The sequence below is a fragment of the Hippoglossus hippoglossus genome, chromosome 5 (assembly GCF_009819705.1).
Source record: "Hippoglossus hippoglossus isolate fHipHip1 chromosome 5, fHipHip1.pri, whole genome shotgun sequence".
Taxonomy (NCBI): Eukaryota; Metazoa; Chordata; class Actinopteri; order Pleuronectiformes; family Pleuronectidae; genus Hippoglossus; species Hippoglossus hippoglossus.
The window spans coordinates 18,998,330-19,022,278 of record NC_047155.1 but is presented as its reverse complement, the minus strand read 5'-3'; the positions used below and the strand labels follow the sequence as shown (position 1 = coordinate 19,022,278).

Below are 23,949 nucleotides of genomic sequence, written 5' to 3'. Positions count from 1 at the left end.
TCAGGAAATATGCACTTAATACACAGGAAACTAATGTTTCACTGATCATGTTATTACACTTTATCAGACTTCCTCTGCAGTGCTACCAAATACAATCCATACTGTACATATGGCTAAAAACTAGAAGTAGAAACTATATTCTCCCATCAGTAAAGATACATATGTGTGTTTCTATGCAAGTATTGGTGCATGTGTGAGGTATTTTGAAGGTTACAGGAAGTGCTGCTCTCTGCTGGTCAGAAACAGTATATCCATGATTTAGAGAGGACGTTAATGAGCTTCTACTGAATGTTTGTGTTGTGCAGTGGCTCACAGTAAAGGAACAATTTCACTGAGTGAAATTAGTATATAAGTGTACAATAGGCAAATGTTTAATTTTATATGGAAAATGAAAACCTCTAACCGTCCTTTAATCGAAAAAATAACATGTTTGCCTTTTGCCTATTCTTGCAGATTTGCGGATAATAGCTCAAGCTCCCATAATAAATATTAGTATGAACACTATAAAAATTGTATCAGTCAGTTTAAATTAAAAACACAAGGATCAGCTAAAAATGCATGAAAAAAAAAAACGATCTTATGGTTCATCAAAACTAAGTTTCCTTCACTGAAAAAAGAAAATTGTTTTACCAACTTAAAAAAATTACTTAAATCAAAAACATACAAAGAAATGATTTTGTTTCCAATTAAAAATGGGCAATTATTAGTATAAGTAGTTAACTTTACTTTGGATAAAGGTAATTCTGGTTGACGAAAAATGTTCGTCACTGTGTAACTTCCACAAATGACAATTTTGTTTTTCAAGTATTTAGTTTTTCCTAAAATCATGCTTTTATTAATCCTATGTCACATGATAAAAAAACGAAAGAAAAGCAAACTATTGTCACAGCAACACTAATTCTGAGGTCGTCATGTTTCCTGTGCTGTTTCATCAACAATCAGCTTACAAAACTTTGAATTCCTGCAAATTCTTTAAAACCTGAATTCAAAACACAGAATCATGAAAAAAACCACCAACTTCACTTCAAATCAATGTATTTAACAGAACAGATACCAAACAACAGCACTTAGAACAAACACAGTCAAGGGGAGATGAGCTACATGTAAAAGGCTTCGACCAAAGTTTATACTGAGGTTGAGGAAAAACAATGAACAGAGTATGGTTGTGTTTTGGTTAAGTAGCACAGAGGAAACCAGGAAATCTACAGTGCCGAGTGTGAACATACACAAAAATCTATATTACAGTCTCGATGCGATGAATGCATACATTGATATTTTAACAAACATTCTAGATGTGGTTTGGAAAGCTAAACACATGTATGTAGTTTTGTGTTCTTGACACTTACTGCAGGTTTTGGTGCGCTTTAGTAAAAGACAAGAACTGGCACATTGCAAAAGGAAAGGGTCTGTTGTGTGTCTGGATCAATGAACCCAGACTTTACTCTACTATTTATGATAATAGTAATTCAGACTCTACTGCCATTCACTGTAACCTTGTGAGTATTCGGTCACTGAATGAGTCCCGGTCAAACAAAATAACAAAATAAAATTGCGTCTTTATCGTTATAGTCTGGCTGTTACATTAACATAATACTATAACATAATTTTAATCCAAATTGAAATAAAAAAGCACAGACAAAAAAGCATAAACAGAACATAATCATATATACTTTGAAAAAAAAAATTGCCCTTTATTGGCATTCAACAGCATTGGCATCCAAACAGAATAAGAATAGAGTAGATAAACGAACCATGAAACACAAAGTGTCCAGTTACAATCGACACCTCAGCTCTGTGGTGACGTGTGTGTGGATGAGCGTCCCTCGTCAGAGACCATGCAGACAGACAGACAGACAGACGGCTCACTCTAAAGCACACAGCTCTCGTTACAGTCAGTGGTGCTGCCGGCTGATCTCCTCTTCAGTTCCCTGCCCTCTGTCTCATGGTGGGGGTGCGGCTGGTTCCCCTGCAACTGGCGGCCTGGCTCCCGTGGCTTGACGTCGTCCGGCCCCCGACCCCTCACCGGCTCCACCTGGAGGTAGGCGCGTACCCGGTGGTCCTGTGCCACGGTGCTGCTGAAGTCAATGACGCGACACTCGTACGTGCCCTCGTCCGATGGCTTGACGCTGGAGAGACGGAGCTTGTGGGAGATGTTGCTGCCGGCCACTTTGACCACCTGATGGAGAGAAAAAAAAAAGATGGCAAACACTTATTCATAGAGTTAATGATGCCTTTACTTGACTTTACTTCGTGCATCAGCTGATGTCAGATCAAACTCACGCTGATTTTGGTGGCATCTTTGGACGTCTCCTCCAGGGGTACAACCTGCACAGAAACATGAATGATGTTTGAGCAACAAACAAAAAATCTTATTCCACGCAACATCCCATAGCGACAGAATATTATTGATGTTTATCTGCAGTTTTTACACAAATATTTGCCTCCTATTGCTGATCTATAATTTTCTCTTGTGGCTGAGCTTTATCTACAGCAGGTTTGTGTTTGTATGTTTGCATGCTTACTGTACATGTGCATGTTCGGACGTGTGTGTGAGCACGTAGGCTCCGTCTGTGAATGTGTATGCAGAGGCACAGAGGTATTCTTGTGGGCATAGGTATGAATTATGCATGGAGCGGAGAGAGATTTTGAAAATCTATTTCTTTCTCAGTGCCAATTATAGTGTCTTGAGGCACAACAGGGGTGCCTGCGAGTTCCCCCATGATGGGAGAGAGTCAGCCTGTTCCCCCAGTGCTGACAAATGCTAATCAGCAATTATCCCTTCGTTTTAGTGCTACAGGGTTTCTGCCACAGCTAATATTGCTTTGCCCTCTGCACGCTATACACCGAGCTTTAGGGTCAATCCGAGCAGTTGTGTCCAAATAATAATAAACTGGAAAAAAGGAAAGAAATATTGGAGAATAAAATATGGGTGGCTGAGCAAAATGATCACCATGAAAAACATTGATATGAGGGAATAGCTCTGCCATGCCACGACTTTAAAGCACCAACCAAGTGCAGGAGCATCTCAGTGACAAAGAGAAATAGTTCCATTTTCTCTGTGTTGAGTTTGTGTTTCCTGGATTCACCAAATATAGTTTTTTTGTAGCTATATATTTTTAAACATGGGCAAAGGACAAAAACTAACTTGCTTTTTAATTAGCCAGTTAGAGCCTATTAAAGACAATGTTTGAATGATTTGTTCTTATGAATGGATAATATTACTACATACTGCTTATCCTTTGAGGCTCGTGGGGAAGCTGGAGCCAATTCCAGCTGACACTGTGCAAGAGGCAGGGTACAACCTGGAAAGGTCACTAGCGTATCACAGTGCCAACATACAGAGACAAACAACCAATTACACCTACAGACTATCTATAGATGAATATGTTAGCGACCACCAGCGGATGTTAGGGACATATCACCAGTTCTGCACCTTTGCGTCTTTGGGTGCTCCAGCCTTATAATCTCCAGACACCCTCTGCTAAGGCAGGCCCACCACAGGCTGATCAGACCTGGTGTATGTTCCTAACAACTTTGGGGTCTTTCCTCCTGATCCAGAGCCACTGGCTGCATTCCGTTATGTGTCTTTTATGGTCTGGAGCAGGGCTTGACTGTGGATTCCCAGCTGATTGAGCAACCTGAAGGAGGATGTTGCAATAAAGACCCTGCAGCGGACAATTTCTTCCCAGCCTCGTTGTTCTACCTCAGATGCCATTCCCACAGATACAAAGGGTGTTTGACCAGAGTACCAGGTCTGGTCTTCGGGTGGTGGTGACAATTTGTGATTGGACTAGAAGCCAACATTTCCCATTCTCTGGCTTGCTCTGACTGATCACTCCTGGTCAGCAGAGGGGGCCCTCTCTGTCCCTGTCCCCCTTCTTGGACAAAGGGTCTCCTTGCAACTCTGCTTGATAGCACTGGTTGCTTTGTGACAAAAAGTCGGTATTGTTACAATATGGATTTTAGTATCTAAGTTTCTAAGTTTAAATTTTGAGTTTTGAGTTGTTCTATTACCCCCTCAAACTTATGCTTCCTGTGGTATCTCAATTTCTATTTTTAAACTGACCAGTAGAGCTTTCCCCTGGCAACTGCAAGACTGCCCCCTAGGGTTCAAGTATCTCTGCACCTCTACATTCAACAAAAACAAAACAGTCGCAGCTTACATAATTAGTGACCTGGGCTGACTTCTCCTGCCAGTTTCTGTGGTCCTTGATGTACCACCACTGGATCTCCAGGGAGTAGGAGGGAGAGCCCGCCCCTCGGAAGGAACAAGCCATCTCTACATCTTCACCGCTCTGCGTCGTGATGTCGTGCGGCACCTCTGTAAAAAGAGCTGCAAGAGATAGGGGGGAGGGAGAGAAAGTTTCAGGGAATGATGGACTTCAGAAAACCCAAAGAATAACAGAAACACAGATGTCTATTTCTCAGTTTCACTGGTGACTCTGCTGACTTTTGAAAATGGTCCATAACTCATCATAACAGTACATTTTCCATCACATAACATCTGGATGAGCGTGCAGGATGCAGGGAGCCTAAGCTCAGGCAACACAGAAGCAACACCTAAACAAAAACACTCCTTCAAGCGTGAACTTTATACATTTTCTTTAACCACACTGTACAAATTCAATGATAATCTGTGTGCGGTTTACAATTGAAGAAACAAGAATTAATGTTAATAGATGAGACTATAATTAATTAAGGGACATTTTTGGATGTAATTTGATTTGATGAATGAGATGAAGGATTTTAAGATATGGATCAAATTAAACTTGATATGTTAAAATTACATTATTATATCAATTATATTATTATATATATTATCATATACATATAACATATATACATATATTTTTATTATAGTTACTATTACATAAATCTGAAATAGTAAAGAAGTTAAAACCCAGTCAGAAACAACATTAAAATACATTTTACGAATATTTCACTTTATTTTCTACAATAACCATGAAATGTAATGTCCTCAGAGTCAGTTTATTGTTGTGCAGGACAACATTTCTATTGACCATTCCAATCATGAAATAGTTAATAAAGTGTATCGTAAAAGCATAAAGAACATAAACCACTCATTGACTGAATGTAAATAAAAAGTGTGTAAATATACGATTTATGACCAAACACACTTTCTAGTCTAACTGTCGGTGTATATTTTATATGAGTTCATTTATATATGTGTGTATGAACCCTAAATTTGTTTCTGTTTGTGGTCAACTATTATTATGGATTCACAACTATTAATTAAAAACAGTTAAGCTACAGGAAATTGTAAAAAAGTTAACTTGCGTTTTTAGGGTACTTTCAATAAGCCATTGAGCTGAGTCTTCACAAAACAACACTATAACTACATTAAACTATATTCAAACATTGATCTGACATTTGTACTGAAATAGACATTTTCAACGTGCTGAATGCAATTGCTTCTGGAACAGAGCTACTAACACAGCTAATATCATGAAACTGCATTGCGATTCAAATTCAACTTTGTATCTGAAATATTTTTAAATAGTTTGTCATTATTCAACATACTAAGTATGTTTTTAAACTGTATCATTCATTAGGAGTCATGTTTCAGGTTACCTGGGGAATAAAAGTACGATATTCACCCTCCTGAGATATCAGATTAAAGAGAAGAGGATAAAAGATGGACAAGCCAAATACATAAAACCTCCGGCTATGGCTATCGCCTGAGATTCTTTAGACCATGTAGCAAAGAAAGAAGTTGGCCATAGTCTTTGTAATTGACATTCGCCTGGCATTGTGCGAGGCTGATCTCAGGGATGAACGGGAAGATGGAAGGGAAGAGGCTGAGAACAGAGGGACGGTGTCATTTGACTGACTGGGCCCTCAGGAGTCGTGCCCTTGATGCACCGCTGCTTGCAGCCAGGCAGTGGCCTCATTTGTCAGGAGGAGACGTACTGTAGGTTTGGAGCTGTGCAGGTGCCAAGAAGGGTGGAGGAAGAGGGAAGAGAGGAGCAGAGAGAAACGAAGGATGAGGGCAGAGGTGAAGAGAGGCGTGAGGTGAGAAGAAAGAGCTGAGAAAGATGGGACAGTGAGAGAAAGTGATAGGAGAGGCTGAGGGGGGAGCTGGAAAGCAGAGAGATGAAATACGCACGCGCGCACACGCACACACACACAGTCTGTCTACAATACAACACCCTTTTACTGCAATAAAACAAACTTTTGTAATTATTATCCAACTATGCAAAGTTAGATAATAAACGTGCATTAACAACATTTACTGCAAATCTCAGTGCTTTTTCTTATTACTTTTCAAAATTAAACACCCTCCCAAATGATCAATATCAATATTTGTGCGCAGAAATAAAATAATGTTATGCAACTAATGTTCTCCCAGGGTTGGCTCTGCAGAAACCCACATCCCCAACAAGCTACTTAGTGACTTATCAATTTCAAAAGCTATAATCAGAGCATTTAAAGACTTGTGTTTAGGTTTGATTCCTCAGCGGAGAGATAAACACGCTGGCTGAAGTGCAGACAAAATGTCTCCATACGTAGGATTCACAACAAATCCTTGAAATGCTTTCCTGATTATGTAATGTATTGAATTATGGCACCTGGTTTTGTCATGGCGACATGAAGGGCCTTTACGAATGAGCTTTAAAAAAAACAGCTCGTTTACGTATTACGTTAATTCTCCCGAGACTAAAAAGAGACAGGTGCAAGGACACGTTTCAGTCTTCCTCTACAGTCCATTTGCCCTTTTACATTTTACAGTGTGAATCCTTGTTAAGACATTGACAGATACAAGGGCAGAGAACATACTTTCATCCGTTTCTCATATTCGGAGGCATATCAGAGACCTTTCAGCCACAAGCGGGTCATGCAGGAGAGCTGTGCTTTACAACACACGGCCTGAAGCAAAGATACTGTGGGACTAGTCTGTGTGTCTTATACATTAACATGTTTGTGAGAAAAGACATTATTTGTGTGTAAGAAGAAAGATTCTGGTTTGATTCGGATACGACTGACTGCTTCATTTTAAACTTTCACTAGATTCTAAGACAGGGAAAACAGCAGGACACAAATAAATACATATTGGAGCAGACAAATGTTTTTTCTAGGTGTGATTTTGTATTTCTGTTCTGCTCTGTTGAATAGTAAAACAAGACAAAGGACATTAAATGTTCCTGAACTGATTCCTGGTGATTCTGCTGCCCAGCGGGACACATTTTTCTGTAGACAATTTCCTGTAGCTAAGTATTCCTTCAGTGCCGACTGTAATCACAGCTGGCATAATGATTCATTTTCATCTGATGATGCATGGCTTTCCTGATGGCAGGGAAATCAGCATTGGACGATAACAAGAGATTCAAAAATAGCAACATTTATTATAAAGTAAAATGATTCATAAATTAAACTGTGATGTGACATCAACCATAACCTTTGAAAAATATATTTTAGACGCATCTATACAGTGTCTGCTATTATTCTTAAGCAGCTGATAGAATTTGGACTTTTACACAGTAAGGCAGGATCATTACTGGGTGACAGGGAAGATAGAAGTCCACCAAGTCCTATTTTTCTCAAATTGAAAAACATTTCCTAAAGGTGGAAATTAAGGTAAAATGTGGATTTGAAGTCTGTGTGTCTTATACATTAACATGTTTGTGAGAAAAGACATTTGTGGTTTTTAATTCCTAAAACAGTGCTATATTTTTAACTTCAAAAGTACTCTGTACAAGTCTTTTAATATGTGCTTTATAACGTTAAAACCTATTTTTCTTTCCACTTTTTATCATTTATCTTTACATCTTATTATTCATATGTGCCTCTTCTTTTCTTGAATGTGTGATAAAAACCAGAGGAGGTGAAACAAAACGTATTATGATGTCTTGTAATAATGTGTTTTGAACATATGGTGCCAGAGCTGAAGCCTGGATTAACATAGAACTTCACTGTGCATAATATGTATGAGCAAAACAACAGAGGGAGGCACTTCTATCATATGGGTTTTTGTACTATTCTACGTAAGAGTTTTTGCCCCAGAGATACAGTCTCAACATCTAGCAGCAGAGCACAGACAGCCACATCTGCCATTTTCAAAAGAATGTTTCTGTTCACAGCACAGAATGATATGGAAAAATATTCATTCTTAACTGACTAAAGTAATACATTATTACGACAGAATTAGTTGATCACCAGAACATGAAAGGTTTGTTCCGTTAAGAAGTAAATGGATGGAAAAGAGCATCGGACCAAGTATGGGACCATGGGGGACACCAAGTGAGACGGTGCTATGAGAAGATGAGATTCTAATAGAGAGACTGAGGGATTGGCTAAATAAAAATGAGAAAAACAAGTTCAAAGCAGAACCAGAGACCCTCTTCTGCTGAATGAGACTTGACTGATTTTAATATGTCAAAGGAAGCTGATGGATCAAGGAGTAAGAGGACAGAGTAGTTACTGGAGTCTGCAGCTATGAGGAGATCGTAGTCTCAGTAATGCAGATTCAGTCCTATGAAGGACCACATGGAAATTATCATTATTACATTGTGACTTATAGAAATGCAGCCACCACATGTATGTGACCTGGGTTTGGATGAAGTCTATCGAATCAGTTATTGTTCAAACTTGTCAGTAAAGTTTGGGTTCATCTGTAATGCACTGCTTTCTCTTTTCAGTCCGGTGTGCAGCATCAGTAAACAGGAAACAACGGCCACAGCCCTGCACGACGGATGGGACTGGACCAGATTTCTGAATGTGTTTCCTGGCTTTAGTTCAAAGATGAATTGTTTAAAGTCTGCACGGAGGAAGTATGACGGAGAAGTGGTGAAGAATTAATGAGGGTACCGGAGTCTCTACAGCCATTTGAAACCACAGTGTGTGAAGTCAAAGTCGAGTCAAGGAGAGAGTTGTACAGGGAGTCCTGAAATACACTCGGGAGTGCAGTGCTACAGCAGGACAGGCTTATAGCTGCAAGGTAATTCCAACACATTTCCCCAGCCAGCCAATAAGAACCCAATTCTGCAAACGCATGATTTTTCTAAATTTTCCACGTCTTTTCTTTCTCTCGTTTAAATCCTTTCTTAGCTCTTTCTCTATCCTGCTGTCTCCCTGCTGCCAGTTCACTAACATCTCCCACAAATCTCCACCTCTTGTTGAAAGCACAGTATTTTTCTCCTCTCTCCCTTTTCTATTGCCCTTTCATTCTTACTTTCTACCTATTAGTCCTAACTCTGTTTTCGACTCAAGCCTCTTCTATACCTTCACCTCCCCTTCCTCCTTTATTCAGCTCCCCTCCTTACTTTCTCTTCCTCTCTCGCTGAGTGGCCACTCTGTGTCTGTCTGGCATAAAGAGATGCTTCCAGCTCTCAGGGTAGCCCACTACATCTCCTGGAGCTTTGCCCACTGGCACTAGCAGGTGTTCAGTATCCTGGGAGACTTGCCCTGCATGTTTCATTGTGTGGCCTATGGCTTGTATTCATGCGCACTATGATGTTCAAAATGTGTAAAGTGTAACATCATCCTGTCACAAATGAACCATACTGAAAGAACATTGTGTCCCTTTAAGAATTGGAGGCAGTTTCCCTGCAATCATCATCCTGCAGCACTTAAGATACATGGTTCTCTCCATCAGACACAGATAAATGACTTCCAACAACACAAGTAGAGCATATTAAATATCAATTCAAAAAAGAAACTATTCTCTGCAACAGATGAAAGAGGAGGACAGAAACATTAAATACATTTAGTCTCCTCACAAGATGCTGGAAGCATTATTAAAAAAAAAATACATCAGCATTTTTGCAGACTCTGCTTCCTTTTTGTTTCTTTCACCTCACAGATGAAATAATTGATGTAATGTACACATTTGTAAGAGGTTACATTCTTTAAAAAGACCACAGCTGCAATATAAATTGCCCTCCATCTCTAAAGTAGGCTTTGCCACAGTATATCCAGAATTAGAAGACAAAAACAGATGTTAGTTATATTTTCATTCATTGAAATATTTCCCCAGCAAATGTGTCATTAGCCGTTGAATGGTAAATTCTGGTCTTCCCAACCTCAAAAAATTACAGATCACATTAACGCATTCACATACACAAATTAATACGGCGCTTTCTTTATGTAGCACATTGTCTATCACTAACACATCCCACTCTCACACTGACGGGACAGCTGTAAGTGGCAATGTGTGGTTCAGTGTCTTGACACTTAGAACCACAGACCTTCAGATCAGTCGATGACCTGTTCTAGCTCCTGAGCCAATATGACCAAGAGTCATATAAACAAGGTTTCAATTGGTAGATGTATTTCCATCCCACTAGGTGATGAGGTGAAGACCAGACTATAATTGTTCAAAGTTCATTTGTTCAAATGCTCAAGGTTATTTTCATTATTAGTCTGCTATTACTTAGCCCTCTGAAACATGTCTGACTTCTACTTAGTTGCTGATTCTTGTGGTGACAGAAGAGCTGGAACGACAAATGATTCGTTTATGAAGCTTAAAAATTGATCAATTGTTTTTATTGTTCCAGTCATTTTTAAAGATCCTCTCTATTTTAAAATACTGTCAGTTAAATATTTACAAATCAAGATCAATCTACCATCTGAAGACATCACCTCAGACTTTAAGGAAATCTGATGGGTATTCTTTTAAAGCATCTTAAATTATTTATCAATAAAACAATATGTAGATTAAACTAAAAAATAAATTATGTACAATAGCAAAGTCGTGCGCAAATTCACAGAACCTCCAATGAAAACACAGAGGTAACTCCAATCTACAAATTAAAAGTCCCTTATATAATCTACCTGATTGTAGTAGAAGGTATTAACTATGCTTTAAACATGACAAAAAATGCAATATCCTCTATGCTGTATTTAAGTCTACAATAACCTTGTGGCCTCACAGGCTGTGTGCTTGTAAATGGAGTTATAATAAGCTTCTCTCTATTCTACTCTTCACTAATGGCTCTGGTTTCTTTATTTGCCTGTCAAGCTCGATTCAAGTTTGTTTTTAATGGAACTTTGAAAAATTGTCGATTAAACTTTCTTCAGAGTTTCTGTCTTAAATGTGCAGAGCTTTTGTTGCAGGCCTTGAGATACAAACAGAGAATAATGAGATAAGTTTTTGTATAAATCTGCTCCTCATTCCATTTTAAACATCAGTCATGCTGTTATTATTATATTGTAAATACTGCATGAGTAAAATCTGGACAGAGAACAGATTTCCCTCTTTATATTAACTGTTTTCTCTTTGTTAACTAGACTAATCAGAGGATGATGAAAATCGTTAGGGCCAATGGGCCTCATTCACTAACATGTGCACAGAAATGTTCTTACTCTCCACACAAAATAAGAACGGGCACAAAATCACCCCCGGTTTCATGACACGTGCACACCAGCCAATTTTGTTCTCACCATCATGCCTCTATTTCTCTGTATAAGGTCATCCATTTGGTGTATCATGAAGACAGAAGTTGAAGTTATAAGAGATGGCCCCACAAGGTAGAAAACTGAAGAATTCCGTTGGAGTGTCGGAGGTGATAGCAACTGAAGGCACATGTATCCGTAGCGTGCCGGAGTGACGATGTTTAAATAAAATAAAGCCTGAGCTGCAATTACTGAGGCGGTGAATGCCGTGTCCCCTGAGGTTCGAACAGTGGCAAAGTAAAATAAAATGAATGGCAGACCAGAAAAAAAAGAAAGAAAGAAACCGTAGGACAAGGAACACCAGATCTGACAGGATGAGAGGCTGGCAGCAATTATTGGACAGTCATCATTAAGTGGAATAAGTTCAAGGAATGAGGGAGAAAGCGATGACATCCACCAAGAACCGTCACCCAGAGGTAATTTATTACATAATTGTTAAGATGATATTTGCAATTTCTTGTCTTTTGTGATTAAAGCGTGCAATTCAATCAGAACAAATTTTTATGTAAATGAAAATAGCAATGATGCACAACAGTTAAGTCATTGGGCTAAACAATATCATTTGTAGGCCCTGGATAACGCAGAAGTAGAGGATGTTGCAAGTTGCCAGCAACACAGTATACACTTCGCAGTGGCATGTCCGCGTCCAGTGGAGGAAAATTGCAACAGGAATAAAATACATTAATGAAACACTGTTGCTGTATGTGCTCTCAAATAAATAAGTGCGTGACTGAATATGTGTGTGTGTGTGTGTGTCATTTGCTTCAGAAAAATTAGGAAAAACCCATAAGAAAGTAGCCAGCCACCACTGCAGCCCTGCCTGGAAGCCCTGCTTTTGGCTGTGCGTCTTCGTGCCTGTCCGGTAGTGGTTCTGCTCCAGGTGGTAAGGGGACGCCATGAGTCATAGGTTGTGAAGGACACAGCACGCCAGGATAATCCTGCACCTTCACAGGTTTATAAAAGGAGCTTGCCGGTAGCTGTGTCCAAGCACATCCAACGAGCTGCCCAAATATATGTGGGCATGGATTTTCATTGGAGTCATTAGCCAGGTTTTTAGGCCTTTTCCCCAATCACCTAAATAATATAACACATTGTAGTGAACGTGGTCTGAGGAAGTTCTAAAGGACATATTGATGAATCCCAGATTTGTGTGACAAACATTCATAAGCACGGTTTCAGCACAGATTGCGTACACATGGTTTGTGAATAAGGCCCAATGTGTGTGTGTGTGTGTGAGGGAGAGAGGAGAGCAAAAGCAAGGCAGAGCGCTGGACACAGTTCTACAATGAAGCAATGGCACAAAAACTAGGTTAGAGATCTTTTAAATTGTGTAAAAGTCTGAACTTAAAGTGCATGTATACTTTTGTAAATACAAAGCACATGCAGGGTATGTAGTGTGAGAGATGTGACTGATATCCACTTACATATTACAAGATAACTAAAGTTTAATTTTACAAGAGTGGTAAAATTGTTTATTGTTATGATAACACTTGCATGTCCTGTTGATAAATAACTGACTCACATGAGAATCCCAAACAATTTCATGAATGGGGTGTCAAAACAACAAAGATGTTGTGACCACCCTTCCTCCTTCCCCTCCTTCCCCTCCTCCTCCTCCTCCTCTTTGATCAGACTGGTCAAATTTCCCATCAGTTTTCTATGTGCCCTCTTCAACCTGCCTGTGAAACAGGACTTGTTGACAAACACTGTCTCCTGTTGAGAGCTGTGCAAACATCATTCCCTGACAAGCCTGCTCAGCAGACATCCAACTGTTTTCTGACTTTAATCAAAGCAGCGTCACCAGGAATCAATACCATAACCTTGGTAGAATATAAAATCAACACAAAAGCCGGTAAACTTTCATGGTAGAGAAAAGAGTGAAAACATGTACTTCTGAGGTGAATATTGACTTCGAGGGAAATCTCATACTGGTTTGTTTCATTTATAATACTGCATAGCCACTGCAGAATAAGTTTGCTTGGCTTGGCCTTGTCCACGAATAGATTGTCATAAAGGCGGTACTGTCAGGAGTGCCTTCCCTTAAGGAAGGGGACCCTTGTTTGGAGATGCAAGTACAGTACATGCATTTTTAAAATGGTCCTCCTCGGCATTTTTCACTATATTGCTCAGAGTAGCAATGGTGGAAGCAAGGCCACGGGAATACAGAGGCGGCTGCTCGCTACCAAGCAAAGACTCATTAAAAATGAAAAAAGAAAGAAAAAAAGAATGAAAGCAGTGGAGGACATAAATATATATCAATCCCAAAAGAGAGCACTCGAGTATTTTCAGGTCCCAGGCAAAATGAGAGGGATATATCCAGCCTGAGAGGCACCGTGAGGTCAATCCATCGATCCTCTCTTTCCCTCTCGCTCCCACCTCCCTGTCGCAGACGGAGCTTGAACTGATTGAGGATGACTTGATTACACGGGCCTTATTAGCATGGAAGAGAAGCAAGTGTGACATCCACATCTTTCCTCATCAATTTGTGAGAGTCAGAGAGGCCTGCAGGGGGAGCTTGTCACCAACACAGCTTGTAATTGTCTCTGTCAAACCATTAAAGGGTGATTATTGTATTCGTCTGTGTTTTTCGTATAGTCAACATAAAGCATAAGACTGACTCTGAGGTTATTCTCTTCATCCACATCCTGTAAACAGAACACTGTGGTAGCTCTCTGTTGTTTAGTGGTAAAAGGTTGTGAGTTGAGAGTCTACTCTCAGTTTGGCTGAGGGAAGGTTTGCAGCCATGGAAATACAGAAAAGAACAAAAATGTCATCAAACCCAAAATATGCTCGAGAAATAAAATCATTACAGATTGACTGGTCTGATATATGTTATATGCTGGGGGGATAGTAAAAAATACTTATGAAACTGGACACTTACTTTCAGTTAATAGTGCGTTTTTTAGGGACTATATCAAGCTGCAGATTTAAAACACATTTGGAGTTCAAGTTCAGTACATACCAGTACAATGCTTATGGTCCAGTTAATACAGAATGGAAAATTGTTATTTCTTTGAAAAAAAATCTAAACCACCAACATGCTCGCCAAAACATTTTCAAAGTTGAAACTGCAAATGCAGGTTGTAAATGTTGAGATATAATTGTTAAATTGATATAAGATCAAGCAATATCTATTTGAAATAAAAAGAAGGCACAGTCATTGATGCTTTTCTTCTTAACAGCTATGCAACTCTTCTGTAGAACCCAATCAGCAGACAGACATATTTTTTTTCCCGTTTCTTAATATGACAAGGAATGACAAAGATATTGAGTTTCAGTAACTGCAATGTCTGCACCATCCTATCTTGCATACTTTTACTTATGAGAAAAATACTTTATTTTACATCCAATTTATACGATCATATCTCTGTTTTTACTCTGCCTATCAACACCAAACAAAACTACCAGAGTTTCAAGTCAGGAAACTGGAACCTGCGCTCCATGTGGCTCTGTGTTCACACTGTGACGTCTTGGAAAAGTCACATGAATTGATCCCGCCGGCATGATCTGGATTAATCTGATATTTTAAAGGAAACAGGAAAGAAAATACAAAAGAAATACAGAGAATAAATTCAACTTCCTGACATTACAAAGCATGAAATCAGGGGCTTTGTGAATGTTTGTGTAACCTTAAAGTAACCTAAAGGTGTTGAGAAGATAAACAAGACAAGAGAGGCATTTGAATTTATGTCCTGGTAGGTGGAAGAAATCCTTCTCCAAGTTAAGGGCAAACATTTTTCATCGGAAAAGGTGCCGCCTTCCGGGGACAGCTAGTACAATCGGGTTCATTAACTCTGTAGTTCTACTTGAGACACATCCGCAGGGAACTGAGGAGAATTGATTCATTGAAATGAAAAAAATAATCAGACATATACCAAGACGTAAAAATCCAGCTTAACATCGTAACTTCCATCATGGCGCATTTAAATACCCCCCGAACAGAATCCCTGTGGGAAGAGGTATTTCCCTAATTTGATGAATGGCTTTAATAATCAGGGAAGGCCCAAGGGAACTATGTGGAACCATGAAACAACAAGCTTCTGAATAAAGTACATATTTATCTTGATCCTAAAAACCCGTCAATCCTGAAAACAGACCAACCGGAGGAGGAAGTTACGTAAGGTTCATATTCACTAATATGGGGAGAAACCTTTATTACTTTGTACTGGTCTAGAAAGTAATACAAGTTGACGTGAGCCTTTCACAGACACATGTTTGCTGATACGGGCCAAACTTATTTTATTTTATTTTACAGAACTAACGATGCAGAAAAGATGTGCCTTTACGTACATATTAACATAGACTTTTTTTTTTTTATTAAAGTTCTATATTTGTTGTATTTTCTTTTTATTTATAATGAAGTTTATGGTAAAACTGTAAAATGTCATAAACCATAAAATTTCTTTGACATAAAGGTTTGATAACAACATCTTGGAATCATTGCCAATTCTTTGGATGGATGGATGGATGGATGGATGGATAGATCTAGACAGACAGACAATGTTTTACTCCCCCATACTGGTAACAGTATCTGTCCCCAAAAATCCATATTAGTCAGGCTCTAATTTCCACCTGTCAGCCTTTTGAGTGTATTGTATTCTCATTATTACCAGGATGTTTATAGTGTCCCTACAGTAACAGATGAGTCAAATGTATGTCTTAATAAAAACCTTAGTTTGAGCCAAAATCTTGTGTCTCTCCAGTTATGATGCGGTTTTTTCTTCTGAGCAGTCAGTAACACTGTGTTTGTGAATATTACCATCACACTGCATTTCTGTACAGCACAGGCACAAGCACAAGTGACAGCAGACAACCCAGCGTGGGAAATAAAAAAACAATGATGGTAAACCAAATGAGTGGTCTCACCATTTGGCACAAAGTCAATAATACTGTACTTGGTTTGGAATCAGTGGCAGGGCAAACAGACGCGTGTCTCCTCAGGGAAATAATCACTTGCTGAGACACCTTCAACCTCTATTCAAGGTGGAAGGTGAAATAATGAGATGAGTGGAGGCGGTAATCAAGCAAGCAGCTGTCTGCCTGTTCCCGCCAATACACTGGGTCTGCAGGGTGAATTTTTCATAGCCCTTGGGAGACAAGATTCAGAGGCTATTTCTGCGTTTCCTCCCAGTGTGGGCAAACACAATGTAGCGTGTGTTGTTGGCAACACAAGCCTGAAGCTCGAAGGCATTTTGAGGAATGCACACTGTACTCCATCTGGACTCCCCAGGGAGGAAAGACAACATGATGTTCTGTTCTACAGTGCTGCCCTTGAGAGCCGTTTACGTGACGTGTGTGAGACAGTAAGAGCTCTCTGCTTGGCCCGATGTGTCCAATCTGCAGCCATCCACAGAGCTAGAACTGGAGCTGAACTAATGAGAATTAATGAGTTCCACCTTTCATGAAGTAGCGCTATCGTTTCAGGTGTGAATGTAACGTAACCAAATCGAACAATTCAAGAGAGTCGTGCACAGTGACTGCACCTCAAACAGCACCTTAAAGCTCCCGGTCTATGATGGGGACTGTATGATAAGAGGTTGCACACAAAGATAAACTTCTGAGGCTCACTGCCACCGTTTGGGCCCCATCTTTCCTGCCTTCTCTGCTTCTTGTGATTCAAGGTTCCTAAGACATTTCTTCACAGCCAGAAAACCAGGCTATTCTCTTTCTGGTGCTTCGGACCACATTTAAAAAGCTGAGTCAGCCATTTTCAGAGCATCTGCAAAAAGTTGAGTAATTGATTAAAGCGTTGTTTAGTGACATACAAAAGGTAACGTTTTAGTAACTACTAAAGTAGTTTAGTTGTATGTTACTAACCTTGTATGGAAATAATAATTGCTCTCATTGTTGAGGACTAGCTCAGGTTAAACCCTAATATATATGGAAAATATTATAATTCTACTTCTAAATCTACTTTTACACCCATAACAGAAAAGGAAATCTAGAAATACACAACATTTACTTCCATAAAATAGTTCAAAACTGAAGTCTTGCACACAGTACATGTCACCATTTTTCATGTGGGACTGGCCAGGGTGAAATATTGCCAAATTTCTGATGTTTTATTTAGCTCTGACTAATGCTACACTAATGGAAATCACTTTATAAAAAACTGTACTTGCCAGTGGAAGTACTGCTGTGTTGGAGCAGTATAGAAGAAGTGGTAACCGGGAAAAGAAAACTGCAGTTTTATCAGGGTGAAGGTACAACTACTACAGACGAGGCATTGGATCGGTCTGCTTTAAGCTTCAGTTCATGTTTAATGAAAGAGCAAATAAACAATGACAGACTCTGAAAGCTTAGTTTAATGAGAATGTTCAAAAGAATCTAGATTTTGGTCCTGAGACGATGTGATATTTTTTCACTAATTAGACCGATCTGTGAAACAGGTAAATATTTTCTCATCAGTGTTGCCTGACAAACACATCAGAGATTAGTGCGTCACCAGAAGAAGCAGCTGTCCCTTCAAACTGTGACATGTTAAAACTGAATCCCGTCTTCAGCAGGTGAGCATTCCTTCAACCTCTCCATTTATTCTCCCACCAAGCTTCTGCCAGCACCCTCTGCTGTGACAGTACTACTGTACAATATGTTGCCCCCTCCTCCTCATGCACAGTCAGAGCTCCATTAAATTGAAAGCCAATGCAAACTGCCTGGGCTGGCCGTCCTCATTAAGAGGACACCAAGCAGAGGACTGGCAGAGGATCCCAGACACTTTGGAAGCCTAATGAATTGGTACACGCCTCCACACTGTGCGAGCGGCACGCTCACGATGGATAACAGGATGAACGCCGCCGAGGAGCACTAACATTGCGGAGGCTTGCACTGGAAATGAAAGGTTCAGAATTTATGATGAAACCATGTGTGGCTGCAGCAAGGCTTTGTATTATACGCCGTCTGCAAGGACAAAAACTCACATCACACATGTAAAAACAACAGTGATGGTCTCTCTTCTGTCTTCACCGCTAAGTCAAACCCTCACACATGTGGCACACAGCGCGGTCAAGTTCCTGATCCATCTCACATGGTCATTTGTCTGCACATGGAATATATAATATTGCAATGGAGGGGATTCACTCTACACTTCAGCTCAAGTGAAAATGAAGGGTGCAGGGGCTGACCGGCCCCCGACCGGACGCACTTATCTGAAACAAATGAGCTGAATCTAACAAGCTACCCTCAGAACAGTGAATCCAGCCGGTCTCCTCTACATGAAAGCTCAGCTCACCACGGTTTGAGCCATTTATCCAAGAGCCAGATTAAAAAAAGAAAAAATCATCTTGTGGATTACTTGACCACAAAGGAAAAACCGCAACTCTCTCTTATGCTGCTGGAGCTGCAGAGTCCACACACTGAACCATTTCTTCTTATTACCAGTCTGAGACACAATGCGGGAGAGAGAACACAGCAATTCAAACCAATTCTAATTAACTCCCTTTGGGACGATTGCTATCGATTGATTTTCTAACCTGTCCGTGACAGTCAATCCATTTGGAGCCACGACACTTGTCAATAGTGCTTGAGCTAAAGCTAACTCACTAAGCAGGGATGGTTCAAGGGACGGCCTGTGATGAAGAGGTTATCTCAGTATCTAACCAGTAAATCTATGTGCCATGCTGCTAGAGGAAGGTAACATTGCCAGTGAGCAAAGATGTAAATTATACTGATACTGATATAAAGAAAATGTCCTTTTTCCGTCATGGTTGAAAGCTAAACAGCTAAAATACAAGTAATCTTTTTAGCAGCTGTCTGAATGCATATTCAAAAAGCTAGCAGAGGATGAGGATCACCTACTGCATGAAACCAAAGTCAACCAGCAAAGTTATTTCAGGCTAATAAAGACCAGGCCCCCGTCCAAATCAAGTGGCAACTCACAGTGACATCACCCACTGGTTTGTCAGAGTTTGCATGCCACCTGCACCCATTGGATGGTATTAGCTGTCAATCACATGCCATCCATGTCCCAATGCATACCGCGCTGTATCAGCTATTTTAGTCTACATGGCATCATATTTTACAAAATTGTCAACACAAATTATTATAGAAGACTTTAAAAAGAGATTGTGACAGTAAACTGCTGACATTATGAATCAAATGAGGAGTAGCGTCATTTTTCCAAAGACTTCTACAGAAAACGGACATATTTTTGCAACCAGTGGCGATGCCTTCTGCTGGTCATTCAAGAGAATACAGGTTTCAGGCACTTCAGCAATGGCGTCACTTTCCAAACCTGGAGTCTAGCTCCATTTTTTTATACTGTCTTTGGTCTAAATGAGTGGGGAGAGAGACGCAACTGCACTTTCAATGGTCACCGGGCCATTAAAACTGCATAGTTAGGTGACTTTGTACAAAATTATGTTTTAACCCCCCCCCCCCATTCTAGACCAGCTTCTTGTACAACTAAATCCAGAATACCATGACATGATGCCGTCATCTTATCCCACCAAAGCTCTTGATCAAATGCAAGAATTTATGTGCGGTAATTTCTGGTGTTTCAGGCTTTTCTATTCAGGATTCTTTAAGTGGGTTGTCTCCTCCCTCTTAGTCTGTAGTAAGGGTGTCAGTTTCTACAACTAACATCTACTGCTACTACTTGAATGAGACAATATCTACTTAACAACCGAGGAACAGCATTAATACTGGATAACTGTGAGCAACAAGGCCTAAAATATACATATTTAAACATGAAGTAGACCTTTTAGTTGTGAAACTAGATCTGAATCTAGATCAGAAAAACTGTTTGCATGATGTCCCGTACTACTTTTAATTAAAAGACAATTCAAGGTTTACCGCAGGTTTCACACAGTTTATGATCAGGGATGGTCCTATTTCAGTGGATTTTCATCACTGGTGAAAGACTCTGACAAGTTAATGAAATAAAAGGTTTTGACGTGATAGATCAGCCAACAACAAAACTGTCAAATCGTGTATAGAACAAATCATTTCACTACATGGCAACAGCAGAAATATGTGATCAAGTACCTACACCAGAGTTTTGTTCCAACACCCAGCGAAAATGAATTATGATAAAAGGTGCTACAGTAGACTAACAGTACAACGCCTTCACCCACCTCCATAAAAAGCACATAGCGCAGCCCCCTCTCTCCTTTGGGTTCATACTGGAACTGTAATTTGTCTTAACAACACTGAAGGCATGTGTCCTTGTTCTTTCTTTAGATGGTTCACCTTGGCTTACATCATCTTACAAGTTCATATTTCATATCCATCAAAATAAATCTCCAGCCAAACCTGGTAGCAAGCTTCTTACGTAATTTAATATTGTAACACATCGACCTTTACTGATTTGAAGAAGTATTCTTTTTTAGTGTCAAACAGGCCACACTGCACCGATTGATGCTAAATTTCACACACAATTACATTTATTTTGCAGAATTGAAAAACACTTCATAGGTTAAATTTCTATAGCTGGACTTATGCACATTTTGGAAAATTCCTGCTTTAATTTTAACAAGGGACTTACTCTTCAGGTTTTTCCTTTTTGTTATTCTCTACCGTAAACTATTTAATTAAGAGAAGAAACAATAATATTTTAATGCAGGCAGAGCAGATCTTAAAAATGAAATGCTTTTATTTTGTTTTCCTTTATCGGGTTATTAGGATTCTGGGAGCCTCGGGTCAGAGAATAATGTCTGTGCCACAGGTTGAGTGTTATTTTGGCCATTGGGACTTGCTGCAGAAGTTCAGGTGTGATTTTCTGTTTACAATATGGAAAAGCTGGGTTTGAGTCATTTTTGTGTAAAGTCCGGTGTTCCATTACTCATCAGTCCCTGCCCCCAAAATCAAGGTGCCAGAGACTTACAACTCCCATTATCTTCAGCAGCAGTTGGAACATAAAAAGGATATTGATTGGAGGTGGTTTGCAAGAAATCCACCTGCTTCAACTGATGCTGTTGCTAATCTGTCATGATCACATCAGGAGCCATGTGGGGACAAAGAAAATCTGAAGGTGGATGGCATATTTTTTATATTTTATACATATTTTAGGCAATATCTTGAATTGTTTTAATTTTAATGCGATTTCTGGAAAATATATTGCCCCCCCAAGGGGTCCTGACCGCTAATTTGTAAATGACTGTACCACAGGTAAATTAAAAACATTTGTTGCGTTACAGCTTGCTTATTTGAATATACAAATCTTTTCAACACATACAGGTAACAACAGCAGCTTTAAATTTTCACCCTGATCCCACTATAAACAGATCTGATCCTTGTACAAGTTATCACTATAATCATGTGTTTAGTACTTACATTACATGTATTTTGAAATGAAGTTTTTAAAGCTTATTCTTACCCTAGATCTCTTATAATAATCCACCACCATCTGCAGGGATGCCTGCTCATTGTGAGCTGACATTTAAGCCATAGATACCTTCACATTATCATAGTAACACCTGTAGAAGTCACTTTTCAAGAAGGAATTTCTACTGAAATAATCAAACTGACTTTTTTGTCAGCAGTACAAAGATTCGAAAAAGACTTTATAGTGAGTCTGTCAAACCAAACAGGTTGTGCTGAAACTGATTCTTCATCAATCTGAATGTGGGGTTTATGATCATGTTGTGTGTAGCACAGCGCTTGCTAAATGATTTAAAGTGATCTGTAAATATCACATGGATCAAATGTTTTAGAAGTGTTATCAACCACATGTGCATCTTCATAAAAAATAAAAAAAACAGTTCACTATAAATAAAAGAAATCCCCACCTGACAGAATGAGTGTTTAAAAACCACTGTATCATGAGCTTCTTCTCAACCCTCAAACCACCACCTGCAAACACCGGAGCACAACAACTCACCGTGTCCGGAGACGTGGTTGTCCACCTCGGCGTGCGCCACCCTCACCGCTGCGTTAAGTTGGAGGTAAAGTCCCGCGTACTGTAACATCCCCAGAATCACTCCAAAGCTGCCCATGGCTCCAGCCGGTGTTTGTAGCAGTGGCTTGAAGCGGTCACATGAGGCGGAGAGCGTCGGTAGAGTCTCCCCACAGGCGGCGGACAGGGCAGCAGCCCTCACACGCACACAGCTGGAGGAGGAGAAGGAGGAGGAGGAGACGGGTCTGATCTGCAGGAGGAGGTGACGAGGACACCAGGCGGAGGGAGAAGCAGTGCAGGCAGGTGCTGCGGCTCACACCGACACTCAATTAAGCGGAGGGATATCACAGAGAAGAATGATTTCACTTTAAATCCTGCTCCTGTTTTTATGTTAAATATGTCAACCACTCATGACTGGACTGCATGATGATTATGTTCTCTTGATTAGAAGATTTTTCAAATGTTTTAATATGTCTGCTCTTTTTTTTAAATACACATATTAATGTTTTTGTCAATGTGATTCTCTGGGTTCAGTGTTTCAAAGGGTTTGTCGTATATTTTAAGCAGCAGTGATGTTGAAGATGATGATGAAGGAATCTCCGCGGACACCGTTCTTGCTTGTATAATAAGGTTTATTACACAGAAGTTACAGGTCAGGACGGGTACCTAGGTATACCCGGAGACGTTCTCGGCCAATGCAGAAGTCTGAGTCGCCGGTGCCGGACAAGCATTCATATAGGGAACTTGTTTACGCCCAAAACTTGAGATAAAATGACATCATACATAGGGGCATCTAATTCGAAACATGCTTCCTACTTGAAGATGGGAACCTCTCCACCTAACAGGTCAAAGAGCATTCTCAGGAAGAGATAACTAACAAGTAACATATTGTAATAACACTTAGGGAGTCTGAGAGTCCAGAAACCAGGCGCCGCTAGCTGTAAACATGTCATTATGTTTTACACACGTGTCAAAATGATCCATGTTAACTAAATACACCACATATTTCCCCCCTTCGAGACTTCACAAAGTCTCGAAAGAACAAAAGAATAAAACATACAAGTGTATAATCATGATAAAAATAACAATCCGTCCTGTAACATAATTGTAATAATAAAGCAACTGTATGGAGCGTAAAAGTGAGAGTGAAAAACCCATCAGGCAGCTATCTTTCCTGAAATATCCATCAAACAAACTAGACGGGAAAATTCTCTCACGGCCCCTCTGCCTAGGCGACCATACATAGTACTCCATACCAATGAAAATAGGAATTTTAGCAAATTGTGCAAGGAAATGATTTAAGCAAATACATATGGAACCCTCAGCAAATCAAAACAAAACAAATGTCCAAAGTCAGGCTGGTCGACCCATCGCACCTTCCAACGGACCTTTTCCTGCCTAGCCCCTCTATCCCTAAACACCAAGAAAAAGAAAACATCTGAGGTCCCAGTATATTTACCCAATAACAGAAAACATCATTTTCCTAGCAATTAACACACAGAGAATATAGGTCAATTTTAATATTACTCATGCAATATATAAGAGAAAACATAAGAATATATAACACTGTAGTTTCTCAGCAGCATTGATTCTCAGTTGTAGTATTGATGACGTGTTGAATCTGGATATCGTATCATACGTCCTTGTTCAGAGTCCTTCAGTCCATTCGTATTGTTCTGTTTGAAGTGTCTGAATCCATTCAACAC

The 23,949-nt window shown here is 39.8% G+C and overlaps 1 protein-coding gene across 1 annotated transcript; it reads right to left on the bottom strand.

Annotated features, from left to right (window-relative positions):
* Positions 1-1,018: 1,018 nt before the first annotated feature.
* Positions 1,019-22,524, bottom strand: vstm2l (V-set and transmembrane domain containing 2 like). The gene is made up of 4 exons (XM_034584979.1): positions 22,229-22,524; positions 4,164-4,333; positions 2,281-2,325; positions 1,019-2,176 (listed from the first exon to the last, which is right to left on the bottom strand). Exons 1-4 carry the CDS (start codon positions 22,341-22,343, stop codon positions 1,868-1,870), a joined length of 639 nt encoding a protein of 212 aa, XP_034440870.1. The 5' UTR covers positions 22,344-22,524; the 3' UTR covers positions 1,019-1,867.
* Positions 22,525-23,949: the final 1,425 nt, after the last annotated feature.